General features: G+C 44.4%; 1 protein-coding gene across 19 annotated transcripts in view; it reads right to left on the bottom strand.

Annotated features, from left to right (window-relative positions):
* LOC133559700 (ankyrin-3-like) overlaps positions 1–15,274 on the bottom strand; it is a 289,963-nt gene that overhangs the window by 81,023 nt on the left and 193,666 nt on the right. For all 19 annotated transcript variants that reach the window (XR_009808252.1, XR_009808253.1, XR_009808254.1 and 16 more), the window contains 7 exons: positions 12,337–12,561; positions 11,062–11,216; positions 8,791–9,002; positions 8,514–8,721; positions 6,818–6,914; positions 3,995–4,223; positions 804–929 (listed from right to left, as the gene is read on the bottom strand). Coding sequence is in view for 16 of the 19 variants with exons in the window: in XM_061911726.1 (XP_061767710.1) it covers positions 804–929; positions 3,995–4,223; positions 6,818–6,914; positions 8,514–8,721; positions 8,791–9,002; positions 11,062–11,216; positions 12,337–12,561 (1,252 nt within the window). In the remaining 3 variants the exon portion in view is untranslated. The remainder of the gene's footprint in view (positions 1–803; positions 930–3,994; positions 4,224–6,817; positions 6,915–8,513; positions 8,722–8,790; positions 9,003–11,061; positions 11,217–12,336; positions 12,562–15,274) is intronic.

Below are 15,274 nucleotides of genomic sequence, written 5' to 3'. Positions count from 1 at the left end.
CATATCTAAAATAAAACAGTTTTCTAAACTGGACTTTCAATGGAAGCAGGAGGTAATAAAGGAAGATCTCCATCGAGACAGAGAGACTTTTAAAACTGAAGAAAGATAAGGAAGACTTCTATAAACAAGTTATCAAGCTTTTGATCAGAAGGAGCTGCGCATGGACTTCATTTATAAGTAAAGGTAAGAACATAATAAAGTTTTTTTTATTAAATGTGCTTTTCATGATGGTATCTTTACATCACACTCAAATTTATAAGCGCAGGCCTAAATTTACCGCATGCCTTTGGTAAGCGCCGGAGTGAAAAGAGGTTTTAAAATAATTAGCGCCCCGGCGGCAATTCAAGGAAATACGGTACGTTGTAGTTTTGCCTCATTCCTGTGAGAACCCTGCATTTGACTGAAGCCTTGAGGAGTGGGATAAAAAAAAAACAGCAGGTGGCAGATAATACTGTATCATCCCTTTCTATTTGGGACTTCTCAGGTGGGCGGTGCCTTCACTCCCACTTCAGGTGAAGGATGAGGCAGGAACACAACGATGTCTTGGAATAAACTAGCAGCAGGTTTGAGAAGTCTGGTGTGAGGAGTGTCCTGCCCCAAGTCTCCTGAGAGCTCACACCAGCCCCTCCAGAGCTTCCACTCTCCATCAATTTCACATCCGCTGAGATTGCTGCACATCTAGGTCACTTCTTTTCTAATCCAGTCCAATAATATGAGGCCGCCTGGAGGTTGTTTGGCTTCCTTTTTCATCACGGCGCTTCATAAAAAGTGGGCGGGGCGGAGGTGAGAAGAATGCCACGCACCTTCACGTTGAAAGGAAGACGGTTTTCCTTGAAGGAGTAGAAGTTAAAAACCAGCTGCTGCCCACTTTTGCTGAGAGGAGACAGGTTGCCATAGCAATCCACGTGGATGGGTTTGCCCTCCAGAACCTGCAAGGGGAGAAAGATGCTGATGAGTGAAGTGTTTAGACGCCACTGTGGAAGTGACTTTGTCGTTGTGGTGTTACAGCAAAATGTGTCCCCCGGTTTATGAACACAGCATCTCTTTCAACTGTTAGCAAGACTCAAACACTCAACTTTGAAGTTGAACTTGATGATAGACATAATCTGCAGTGTTGGCATTTGACAACCTAACAATTATGTTTAATAATACCACCTTAACATCCATCCATCCATCATCTTCCGCTTATCCAAGGTCGGGTCGCGGGGGCAACAGCCTAAGCAGGGAAACCCAGACTTCCCTCTCCCCAGCCACTTCGTCTAGCTCTTCCCGGGGGATCCCGAGGCGTTCCCAGGCCAGCCGGGAGACATAGTCTTCCCAACGTGTCCTGGGTCTTCCCCGTGGCCTCCTACCGGCTGGACGTGCCCTAAACACCTCCCTAGGGAGGCGTTCGGGTGGCATCCTGACCAGATGCCCGAACCACCTCATCTGGCTCCTCTCCATGTGGAGGAGCAGCGGCTTTACTTTGAGTTCCTCCCGAATGGCAGAGCTTCTCACCCTATCTCTAAGGGAGAGACCTGGAAACTCATTTGGGCCGCTTGTACCCGTGATCTTATCCTTTCGGTCATGACCCAAAGCTCATGACCATAGGTGAGGATGGGAACGTAGATCGACCGGTAAATTGAGAGCTTTGCCTTCCGGCTCAGCTCCTTCTTCACCACAACGGATCGGTACAACGTCCGCATTACTGAAGACGCCGCACCGATCCGCCTGTCGATCTCACCATCCACTCTTCCCTCACTCGTGAACAAGACTCCTAGGTACTTGAACTCCTCCACTTGGGGCAGGGTCTCCTCCCCAACCCGGAGATGGCACTCCACCCTTTTCCGGGCGAGAACTATGGACTCGGACTTGGAGGTGCTGATTCTCATTCCGCTCGCTTCACACTCGGCTGCGAACCGATCCAGCGAGAAGCCATCAGGACTACATCATCTGCAAAAAGCAGAGACCTAATCCTGCGGTCACCAAACCTTAACATCTTAACATGTGACAACCAAAAGATTATAAACCTAATTAATAATACTACATTAACACCTAACAGTTATACACTGCTGTGGGGCTGTCTTGGTTGACAAGACTCTGCAGCATCGCGTGGACATCGGGGGCGGTACCTCTGGATTGGCAGACCGGGGTGGTGGTCCCTCTCTTTAAGAAGGGGGACCGGAGGGTGTGTTCCAACTATCGTGGGATCACACTCCTCAGCCTTCCCGGTAAGGTTTATTCAGGTGTACTGGAGAGGAGGCTACGCCGGATAGTCCAACCTCGGATTCAGGAGGAACCGTGTGGTTTTCGTCCTGGTCGTGGAACTGTGGACCAGCTCTATACTCTCGGCAGGGTTCTTGAGGGTGCATGGGAGTTTGCCCAACCAGTCTACATGTGCTTTGTGGACTTGGAGAAGGCATTGGACCGTGTCCCTCGGGAAGTCCTGTGGGGAGTGCTCAGAGAGTATGGGGTATGGGACTGTCTTATTGTGGCGGTCCGCTCCCTGTATGATCAGTGCCAGAGCTTGGTCCGCATTGCTGGCAGTAAGTCGAACACGTTTCCAGTGAGGGTTGGACTCCGCCAAGGCTGTCCTTTGTCACCCATTCTGTTCATAACTTTTATGGACAGAATTTCTAGGCACAGTCAAGGCGTTGAGGGGTTCCGGTTTGGTAACCGCAGGATTAGGTCTCTGCTTTTTGCAGATGATGTAGTCCTGATGGCTTCATCTGACCGGGATCTTCAGCTCTCACTGGATCGGTTCGCAGCTGAGTGTGAAGCACCTCCAAGTCCGAGTCCATGGTTCTCGCCCGGAAAAGGGTGGAGTGCCATCTCCGGGTTGGGGAGGAGACCCTGCCCCAAGTGGAGGAGTTCAAGTACCTAGGAGTCTTGTTCACGAGTGAGGGAAGAGTGGATGGTGAGATCGACAGGCGGATCGGTGCGGCGTCTTCAGTAATGCGGACGTTGTATCGATCCGTTGTGGTGAAGAAGGAGCTGAGCCGGAAGGCAAAGCTCTCAATTTACCGGTCGATCTACGTTCCCATCCTCACCTATGGTCATGAGCTTTGGGTCATGACCGAAAGGATAAGATCACGGGTACAAGCGGCCCAAATGAGTTTCCAGGTCTCTCCCTTAGAGATAGGGTGAGAAGCTCTGCCATCCGGGAGGAACTCAAAGTAAAGCCGCTGTTCCTCCACATGGAGAGGAGCCAGATGAGGTGGTTCGGGCATCTGGTCAGGATGCCACCCGAACGCCTCCCTAGGGAGGTGTTTAGGGCATGTCCAACCGGTAGGAGGCCACGGGGAAGACCCAGGACACGTTGGGAAGACTATGTCTCCCGGCTGGCCTGGGAACGCCTCGGGATCCCCCGGGAAGAGCTAGACGAAGTGGCTGGGGAAAGGGAAGTCTGGGCTTCCCTGCTTAGGCTGTTGCCCCCGCGACCCGACCTCGGATAAGCGGAAGAAGATGGATGGATGGATGGGTTATACACTTATTTAATAATACCACCTTAACATGTGACAACAGAACAATTACACACATAATATTTTTTGCTCTGGAAAATGTAACTGTGAGGAAGCTGCAAACAGCCCCTTTTGAGCTTAGATATCTTCATATATATCAAGTTTGTGTATAATTTTCCCCCTCTAAAAATTCAGATGGCAACGAGGCTAAGAAATAAAGACATTGTCTACATTTCTGCACTGTGGCACACACACACACACTTCCAATGGGGCGGTATAGCTCGGTTGGTAGAGCGGCCGTGCCAGCAACTTGAGGGTTGCAGGTTCGATTCCCGCTTCTGCCAACTGAGTCACTGCCGTTGTGTCCTTGGGCAAGACACTTTACCCACCTGCTCCCAGTACCACCCACACTGGTTTAAATGTAACTTCGATATTGGGTTTCACTATGTAAAAGCGCTTAGAGTCACTAGAGAAAATGCGCTATATAAATATCATTCACATTCACAATGCTACTGATTGGAAGAGTGTGAGAGGTCTTGTTAGACGATGCCCACCTCGATGTCTTTACTCCGCGCCACTTCTTCAAAGTTCTCCTGCTGCTCCAGCGTCTTGTCCACTTTGTCGTCCGTCATGCAGAAGCAGCGAAGGCGAGCCTCGACCGGATCGTTGGTCTTGGCGAAGACCACAAACTTGGCCAGGTACGGCACGCAGATCAGCTCCCGGTATAACTGAGACGCCAGACTCACCGTCTCAGGAATCTGGTGACAGTCTGCCAGCCAGAACCTGGAGAGGAGACCAAGGGATCAGTGGCGAGCAGGTTTGTCCCCATACCAACGATGTCTTTCCATACTTTTAATATTGGAAACACGTTTGATGTTGAACATACTAGACAACTTGTCTTTTAGTAGTAATTAAACAAGGACTCTTAATTTATTTACCTACCTTTGATTTTGTACACATTATGAGGGACAAACTGTAAAAAATGTATTAATAATTTACCGTTAATATCTGCTTATTTTCTGTTTTAACATGTTCTATCTACACCTCTGTTCAAATGTAATAATCACTTATTCTTCTCTTCTTTCATACCTGACATTAGTTTTGGATGATACCACACATTTACTGGATCATACATTGGTCATATTCAAAGTCCTCATGTGTCCAGGGACATATTTACTGACTTTATAAACATAGTATACATTTAAAAAAATGTGATGATAAAAAATATTGATGTAATCATAGTAGTATCGGCTAGATACGCTCTTGTACTTGGTATCATTACAGTGGATGTCAGGTGTAGATCCACCCATGGCATTTGTTTACATTCAGGAGCGCTACCTTTTGTTACCAGAATACTATACTGGTAGCAGTATACTATAGTATACTAGTAGCAGTATACTATACTAGTAGCTGTATACTATAGTATACTAGTAGCAGTATACTATACTAGTAACGGTATACTAGTAGCAGTATACTATACTAGTAGCGGTATACTATAGTATTCTAGTAGCGGTATACTAGTAGCAGTATACTATACTAGTAGCGGTATACTAGTAGCAGTATACTATACTAGTAGCAGTATACTATAGTATACTAGTAGCAGTATACTATACTAGTAGCGGTATACTATAGTATACTAGTAACTGTATACTACAGTAAACTAGTAACAGTATACTATACTGGTAACGGTATACCATACTATACTAATAACGGTATACTGTAGTATACTAGTAGCAGTATACTATACTAGTAGCGGTATACTATATTATATTTGTAGCTGTACACTATAGTTTACTAGTAGCGGTATTTGTATAATATACTAGTAGTGGTATATTATAGTATACTAGTATCGGTATGCTATACTAGTGCCAGTATACTATACTAGTAGTGGTATACCCTAGTATACTAGTAACGGTATACTATACTAGTACCAGTATACTATACTATTAGCGGTATACTATAGTATACCAGTAGCAGTATACTACTGTATACTAGTAGAGGTATTCTATAGTATACTAGTAGCAGTATACTACACTAGTGGCGGTATACTACAGTATTCTAGTAACGGTATACTAGTAGCGGTATACTATACTAGTAGCGGTATACTATAGTATACTGGTAACTGTATACTACAGTAAACTAGTAGCAGTATACTATACTAGTAACGGTGCACCATACTATACTAATAACAGTATACTGTAGTATACTAGTAGCAGTATACTATACTAGTAGCAGTATACTACACTAGTGGCGGTATACTACAGTATTCTAGTAACGGTATACTAGTAGCAGTATACTATACTAGTAGCGGTATACTATAGTATACTAGTAACTGTATACTACAGTAAACTAGTAGCAGTATACTATACTAGTAACGGTACACCATACTATACTAATAACAGTATACTGTAGTATACTAGTAGCAGTATACTATACTAGTAGCGGTATACTATATTATATTTGTAGCTGTACACTATAGTTTGCTAGTAGCGGTATGCTATACTAGTAGCAGTATACTATACTAGTAGTGGTATACCCTAGTATACTAGTAACGGTATACTACACTAGTACCAGTATACTATACTATTAGCGGTATACTATAGTATACCAGTAGCAGTATACTGCTGTATACTAGTAGAGGTATTCTATAGTATACTAGTAGCAGTATACTACACTAGTAGCGGTATACTACAGTATTCTAGTAACGGTATACTAGTAGCAGTATACTATACTAGTAGCGGTATACTATAGTATACTAGTAACTGTATACTACAGTAAACTAGTAGCAGTATACTATACTAGTAACGGTACACCATACTATACTAATAACAGTATACTGTAGTATACTAGTAGCAGTATACTATACTAGTAGCGGTATACTATATTATATTTGTAGCTGTACACTATAGTTTGCTAGTAGCGGTATTTGTATATTATACTAGTAGTGGTATATTATAGTATACTGGTATCGGTATGCTATACTAGTACCAGTATACTATACTAGTAGTGGTATACCCTAGTATACTAGTAACGGTATACTACACTAGTACCAGTATACTATAATATTAGCGGTATACTACTGTATACTAGTAGAGGTATACTATAGTATACTGGTAGTGGTATACTATAATAATACTGGTGTACTATACTAGTAGCACTATACTATAGTATACTCATAGCAGTATACTATAGAATACTCGTAGTGGTATACTATATTAGTAGCTGTATACAACAGTTTACTAGTAGCAGTATACTATAGTATACTAGTAACGGTATACTAGTAGTAGTATACTATAGTATACTAGTAGCGATATAGTATACTAATAGAGGTAGCGAGTGCCAACCTCTTCTCTATTCCATGGTGTTCTTTGTCTCACCTGGCCGACACATTTGTGGTGAAGGAGACACAATCGGTGACGAAGGACAGCGGTGTGGTTCCTGTGATGTCCTCCCACTGGGCGGGGGACGTCCCTCCTGTGCCAGGACAAAAAAAGGTGAGTCGTGGACTAGGTGTAAAAAGGTGAGTCGTGTAAAAAGGTGAGTCGTGGACGAGGTGTAAAAAGGTGAGTCGTGTAAAAAAGTTGAGTCGTGGACGAGGTGTAAAAAGGTGAGTCGTGTAAAAAGGTGAGTCGTGGACGAGGTGTAAAAAGGTGAGTCGTGGACGAGGTGTAAAAAGGTGAGTCGTGGACTAGGTGTAAAAAGGTGAGTCGTGTAAAAAGGTGAGTCGTGGACTAGGTGTAAAAAGGTGAGTCGTGTACAAAGGTGAGTCATGGACTAGGTGTAAAAAGGTGAGTCGTGTACAAAGGTGAGTCATGGACTAGGTGTAAAAAGGTGAGTCGTGGACTAGGTATACAAAGGTGAGTCATGGACTAGGTGTAAAAAGGTGAGTCATGGACTAGGTGTAAAAAGGTGAGTCACGGACTAGGTGTAAAAAGGTGAGTCGTGTAAAAAGGTGAGTCGTGGACGAGGTGTAAAAAGGTGAGTCGTGGACGAGGTGTAAAAAGGTGAGTCGTGGACTAGGTGTAAAAAGGTGAGTCGTGTAAAAAGGTGAGTCATGGACTAGGTGTAAAAAGGTGAGTCATGGACTAGGTGTACAAAGGTGAGTCGTGGACTAGGTGTAAAAATGTGAGTCGTGGACTAGGTGTAAAAAGGTGAGTCGTGTAAAAAGGTGAGTCATGGACAAGGTGTAAAAAGGTGAGTCATGGACTAGGTGTATAATGGTGAGTCGTGTACAAAGGTGAGTAGTGGACGAGGTGTAAAAAGGTGAGTCGTGTAAAAAGGTGAGTCATGGACTAGGTGTAAAAAGGTGAGTCATGGACTAGGTGTACAAAGGTGAGTCGTGGACTAGGTGTAAAAATGTGAGTCGTGGACTAGGTGTAAAAAGGTGAGTCGTGTAAAAAGGTGAGTCATGGACAAGGTGTAAAAAGGTGAGTCATGGACTAGGTGTAAAAAGGTGAGTCATGGACTAGGTGTAAAAAGGTGAGTCGTGTAAAAAGGTGAGTCATGGACTAGGTGTATAAAGGTGAGTCGTGTACAAAGGTGAGTAGTGGACGAGGTGTAAAAAGGTGAGTCGTGTAAAAAGGTGAGTCATGGACTAGGTGTAAAAAAGTGAGTCATGGACTAGGTGTAAAAAGGTGAGTCATGGACTAGGTGTAAAAATGTGAGTCATGGACTAGGTGTAAAAAGGTGAGTCGTGTACAAAGGTGAGTCATGGACTAGGTGTAAAAAGGTGAGTCATGGACTAGGTGTACAAAGGTGAGTCGTGGACTAGGTATAAAAATCTGAGTCGTGGACTAGGTGTAAAAAGGTGAGTCGTGTAAAAAGGTGAGTCATGGACTAGGTGTAAAAAGGTGAGTCATGGACTAGGTGTACAAAGGTGAGTCGTGGACTAGGTGTAAAAAGGTGAGTCGTGTAAAAAGGTGAGTCATGGACAAGGTGTAAAAAGGTGAGTCATGGACTAGGTGTACAAAGGTGAGTCGTGTACAAAGGTGAGTCGTGTAAAAAGGTGAGTCGTGGACTAGGTGAGTCATGGCTGAGGTGTGGCGCGCGGCTAGCAGGTGAAGGTGTGCGTGCCTGTGATGCTGCACAGCAATCGCAAACACGGCGCGGCGTCTCCCCGCCGACCGCTGGGATGTCCTTCTGCGGAGCGAGGCGGCACAGGTATGGTCATGGTGATGGGTTTGTGGAACTTCCTCCTCCTGGGCTCCACCGTGACGATGGGACTGAAGGTGGCTCTGTTCCCCAGCACCGCCCGCACCATCTCATCAGGGACCGGCTGGGCCTAAGGAGACCAGAGAAGGTGGCCTCAAAAGGCCGGAAAGAAAAAACAAAAAACAAAGTTGTTTCGTACCTGCAGGCCGACGCGGATCTTTTTGGTCAGCGCCCCCTGTGGGAAGGAGGCCTGGACCATAGGCACGGTGCTGCTGGACAGGACTCCTCCGTCAGGTCCCATGTGGTTGGACTCCTGCTTGATCCTGGACACCACGGCGAAGTACTGGGGGAAGTCTCTGGTCACGATGCGGCAAATACGCTTGGTCTCCAACTCGATGGGGCTGTCCAACTCTGGAGGACAAACACAGGGGTGCCTCCACTTGAGAGCGTTTTGAGATAAGAGCAGTCAGTCAGTCTGCTGCCACCAATCCCACTTCCAAGCATGAGTTGCTGGGACAAATTATCTCCCTGACATCTGTCTCGCTCGCTCGCACTAGCTAAGACAGGACTCGCTTTTTCAACACACGTGAGTGTGAAGTGCAGTGCTGATAGTCACTGAATTTAGGAAAGAAATCATTTCCAACGTGAGCCAGTGTGTCGCCAACTAGGCAGAGTACAATGAGTCTAGTGGCAACCTCAAATAATACAAACCCTGTTTCCATATGAGTTGGGAAATTGTGTTAGATGTAAACATAAACAGAATATTTGCAAATACTTTTCAAGCCATATTCAGTTGAATATGCTACAAAGACAACATATTTGATGTTAAAACTCATAAACCTTTTTTTTTTTTTTTGCAAATAATCATTAACTTTAGAATTTGATGCCAGCAACACGTGACAAAGAAGTTGGGAAAGGTGGCAATAAATACTGATAAAGTTGAGGAATGCTCATCAAACACTTATTTGGAACATCCCACAGGTGTGCCGGCTAATTGGGAACAGGTGGGTGCCATGATTGGGTATAAAAGCAGCTTCCATGAAATGCTGAGTAATTCACAAACAAGGATGGGGCGAGGGTCACCACTTTGTCCACAACTGCGTGAGCAAATAGTCAAACAGTTTAAGAACAACGTTTCTAAAACTGCAATTGCAAGAAATTTAGGGATTTCAACATCTACGCTCCATAATATCATCAAAATGTTCAGAGAATCTGGAGAAATCACTCCACGTAAGCGGCATAGCCGGAAACCAACATTGAATGACCGTGACCTTCCATCCCTCAAACGGCACTGTATCAAAAACCGACATCAATCTCTAAAGGATATCACCACATGGGCTCAGGAACACTTCAGAAAACCACTGTCACTAAATACAGTTCGTCACTACATCTGTAAGTGCAAGTTAAAGCTCTACTATGCAAAGCGAAAACCATTTATCAACAACATCCAGAAACGCCGCCGGCTTCTCTGGGCCCGAGATCATCTAAGATGGACTGATGCAAAGTGGAAAAGTGTTCTGTGGTCTGACGAGTCCACATTTCAAATTGTTTTGCAAATATTCCACATCGTGTCATCCGGACAAAGGGGAAGCAAACTATCCAGACTGTTATCGACGCAAAGTTGAAAAGCCAGCATGTGTGATGGTATGGGGGTGTATTAGTGCCCAAGGCATGGGTAACTTACACATCTGTGAAGGCACCATTAATGCTGAAAGGTGCATACAGCTTTTGGAACAACATATGCTGCCATCTAAGCGCCGTCTTTTTCATGGACGCCCCTGCTTATTTCAGCAAGACAATGCCAAGCCAAATTCAGCACGTGTTACAACAGCGTGGCTTGGTAAAAAAAAAAGAGTGCGGGTACTTTCCTGGCCCGCCTGCAGTCCAGACCTGTCTCCCATTAAAAATGTGTGGCGCATTATGAAGCGTAAAATACGACAGCGGAGAACCGGACTGTTGAAGGACTGAAGCTCTACATAAAACAAGAATGGGAAAGAATTCCACTTTCAAAGCTTCAACAATTAGTTTCCTCAGTTCCCAAACGTTTATTGAGTGTTGTTAAAAGAAAAGGTGATGTAACACAGTGGTGAACATGCCCTTTCCCAACTACTTTGGCACATGTTGCAGCCATGAAATTCTAAGTTAATTATTATTTGCAAAAAAAAAAAAAAGTTTATGAGTTTGAACATCAAATATGTTGTCTTTGTAGCATATTCAACTGAATATGGGTTGAAAAGGATTTGCAAATCATTGTATTCTGTTTATATTTACATCAAACACAATTTCCCAACTCATTTGGAAACGGGGTTTGTATATAAAGTTGTAATGTCCTGTGTTTATATCGCCATGCTATCACAGTTGGGAATGTTAGTTAAAACATTTCTTGTACAGTTCATATTTTGCAAAGCCAAAAAATGTTAGTTTTTTAAATATTTTTGAAGTTGTAATTCATCTTGAGTCCTTCCTTTACCTTCATCCATCCCGGTCAGCAGCTCCGAGAGTTCTTCTTGTGTGGAATCTAACTGGTGTTCCCTCCACGTGTCGCCGTTGTCGCTCCTCAACACGATCAGTTCCCGCTCTTTCTCCCGCATGGAACCGAAATGAGGAATCTCCACAATGACGGGACTGAATGAGGAAAAAAAAAAAAAATAGTCAATAAAAATCAAACTATGACTGAAGAGCAGTGTGGGAAAACTGCTGCAAAATTTGAAATATAATTAAAAACAAAGTTCTTGCAGGTCAGAGAGTAAGACCAAGTAAAGACCGGTTAGGAATTTCTTCTCACAGGAACCTCCCGCTGTCTTTGTGGTGATGCTTTGAACATCGGTAGAGTTCTTTCTTGGACAAAGAACAACAATCCAAACCCAGCAAGCACAAGACATTGTACAACCTTGCTTATACGTACATGTCCTTTAAAACTGACTTTGAAACAACGTTGTAAAATAGTAAAATAACACAACACACAGCTTTTGGAGCAACATATGTTGCCATCCAAGCAACGTTGTCACGGACGCCCCTGCTTATTTCAGCAAGACAATGCCAGGTCAGGTGTTACAACAGCCTGGCTTCATAGTAAACGAGTGTGGGTACTAGACTGGCCTGCCTGTAGTCCAGACCTGTCTCCCATTGAAAATGTGTGAAGGCTAAAATCTGAGAATTGAACAACAAGAATGGGAACTGTCTCCTCAGTTCCCGAACCTTTACTTTAGAGTGTTGTTAAAAGGAAAGGTCATGTCACCCAATGGTAAAAATGCCTTTTTTGCAATGTCTTGCTGCCATTAAGTTCAAAGTTTATGATTATTTGCAAAAAATAAAAATAAAAATGGAAGTTTGTCAGTGTGAACATGAAATATCTTGTCTTTGCAGTCTATTTTTTGTATCTTTGCATCTTTTTTGTAAGGGGCGATGGAAGCCGGCAGACCCGTCAGCGATCCTGTTCTGTCTCCCTGTAATGTTTGTCTGATCTTGAATGGGATTGTGCTGAAAATTGTCATTTTCCTGAAGGAACTCTCCTGACGGAATAAATAAAGTACTATCTAATCTAATCTAATCTATTCAATTGAATATATGTTGTATTCTCTTTTTACTTACCAACTGAATATGGCTTGAAAAGGATTTGCAAATCATTGTATTCTGTTTATATTTACATCTAACACAATTCCCCATCTCATATGGAAACGGGGTTTGTCCTACATTAGATTGCTGCCAGGAACCTGCGCTACATCTCGAACTAAATGTGACCTACCCCAGAAACTGAGCCCCGGCCGGGCCGACCTCCACCAGTCTGCTGACCAGGCCCTCCCCTTCCACCATGGGGGGCGGGTAGGCCAGCTTGTGCCTCTTGGCCAGCCGGCAGGTGATGCGCGTGGGCGCCGTGCACTTCCTGGGCGGGATGATGATGCGCATGCCGTTGTGCCGGCTGCCCCTCATGGACCCGCCGCGGGCGTCCACCATGAAACTGACCAGGAACCTGCGGGGGAACAGAGGAGACCTTTCAAGAGGTTGAAGGAGAAGCTGAAGCCAAGTGAGACTAAAGCTAGGAGGAGGACCATCCCCAAGTTGCGCCCACTGGACACTGACGGTACATAGGTTGGTACCGTATGGAACAATCGGTACGGTCCATCTATTGGTATGGAACAGTCAGTACGGGACATGTATTGATACGGAACAGTCAGGTACATCTGTTGGTACGACACATGTATTTGTACAATACAGTGTTTGGTACATGTATTGGTACGGAATAGTCGGTAGGATACATGTATTGGTACGGAACAGTCGGTACGATACATGTAGTGGTACAGAACAGTCCGTTGGTACATGTGTTGGCACAGAACAGTGTTTGGTACATGTATTGGTACGGAACAGTCGGTACGATACATGTAGTGGTACAGAACAGTGTTTGGTACATGTATTGGTACGGAATAGTCGGTAGGATACATGTATTGGTACGGAACACTCGGTACGATACATGTAGTGGTACAGAACAGTCCGTTTGGTACATGTGTTGGCACAGAACAGTCCGCTTGCTTGATTGACATTCACGGCACCCGAGGGTCTTGTGAGATGACGCTGGCTGCTGCCAGTTCATTATTATGAAAAAATGACAGAGAGGAAGGCGAGAAACACTTTTGATTTCAACAGACTTTCGCGCCGTCCCTTCCGTCAAAACTCTAAAGGCCGACTGCACATTTCCTATCTTCACAATAAAAGCCCTGCTTCCTGCTGCCTGCGCTAACAAAATAAGAGTCTCGGAAAGCTGGCGTGCACAAGTGATGTGCACGCCAGCTTTCTGAGGGATCGCTTGTGCACGCCAGTTTTCCGAGACTCTGTATTTAGTTAGCGCAGGCAGCATGAAGCAGGGCTTTTATTGTGAAGATAGGAAATGTGCAGTCGGCCTTTAGAGTTTAACGGAAGGTACGGCGCGAGAGTCTGTTGAAATAAAAAGTGTTTCTCGCCTTCCTCTCGGTCATATTTTCATAATAATGATCTTGCAGCAGCCAGCGTCATCTCACAAGACCCTCCGGTACCGTGAATGTCATTTAAGTGACGTCTTGGTGAAGATTGATGATCACAAATTTTTAGGTCTATTTTTTTTAAAAGCCTGGCTGGAGATCGACTGACACACCCCCCGCGGTCGACTGGTAGCTCGCGATCGACGTAATGGGCACCCCTGTTCTAGTGTCTTCTGGAAATGTCACTATGGTGTTGGAGGAGTGGATGGGGGCGCAGTCCTAAGTGAAGAGTGTGAAGAGGGCTGGACTGAGCACACAGTCCTGCGGGGTGCCTGTGCCCAGGATTACGGTGTCAGATAATATTTTATTAGAGCGTATCAAAACACGAATTGGTATGTCAGACTCAGCCCTGTCTTGGTTTAACTCTTATCTTACTGATAGGATGCAGTGCGTCTCCCATAACAGTGTGACCTCGGACTATGTTAAGGTAACGTGTGGAGTTCACCAGGGTTCGGTCCTTGGCCCTGTACTCTTCAGCATCTACATGCTGCCGCTGGGTGACGTCATACGCAAATACGGTGTTAGCTTTCACTGTTATGCTGATGACACCCAACTCTACATGCCCCTAAAGCTGACCAACACGCCGGACTGTAGTCAGCTGGAAGCGTGTCTTAATGAAATTAAACAATGGATGTCCGCTAACTTTTTGCAACTTAACGCCAAAAAAACGGAAATGCTGATTATCGGTCCTGCTAGACACCGACCTCTATTTAATAATACAACTTTAACATTTGACAACCAAATAATAAAACAAGGTGACTCGGTAAAAAATCTGGGTATTATCTTCGACCAAACTCTCTCCTTTGAGTCACACATTAAAAGCGTTACTAAAACGGCTTTCTTTCATCTCCGTAATATCGCTAAAATTTGCTCCATTTTGTCCACTAAAGACGCCGATATCATTATCCATGCGTTTGTTACGTCTCGTCTCGATTACTGTAACGTATTATTTTCGGGTCTCCCCATGTCTAGCATTAAAAGATTACAGTTGGTACAAAATGCGGCTGCTAGACTTTTGACAAGAACAAGAAAGTTTGATCACATTACGCCTGTACTGTATATACCTTTATATACATATATACATACATATATACCTATACTGTATATACCTTTATATACATATATACATACATACTGTATATACCTATACTGTATATACCTTTATATACATATATACATACATATATACCTATACTGGCTCACCTGCACTGGCTTCCTGTGCACTTAAGATGTGACTTTAAGGTTTTACTACTTACGCATAAAATACTACACGGTCTAGCTCCAGCCTATCTTGCCGATTGTATTGTACCATATGTCCCGGCAAGACATCTGCGTTCAAAAGACTCTGGCTTATTAGTGATTCCTAGAGCCCAAAAAAAGTCTGCGGGCTATAGAGCGTTTTCCATTCGGGCTCCAGTACTCTGGAATGCCCTCCCGGTAACAGTTTGAGATGCTACCTCAGTAGAAGCATTCAAGTCTCACCTTAAAACTCATCTGTATACTCTAGCCTTTAAATAGACCTCCTTTTTAGACCAGTTGATCTGCCGCTTCTTTTCTTTCTCCTATGTCCCCCCCTCCCTTGTGGAGGGGGTCCGGTCCGATGACCATGGATGAAGTACTGGCTGTCCAGAGTCGAGACCCAGGATGGACTGCTCGCCTGTATCGGTTGGG

This window comes from Nerophis ophidion, linkage group LG09 (genome assembly GCF_033978795.1).
Source record: "Nerophis ophidion isolate RoL-2023_Sa linkage group LG09, RoL_Noph_v1.0, whole genome shotgun sequence".
Classification (NCBI taxonomy): Eukaryota; Metazoa; Chordata; class Actinopteri; order Syngnathiformes; family Syngnathidae; genus Nerophis; species Nerophis ophidion.
This window is presented reverse-complemented; position numbering and strand designations above follow the sequence as displayed.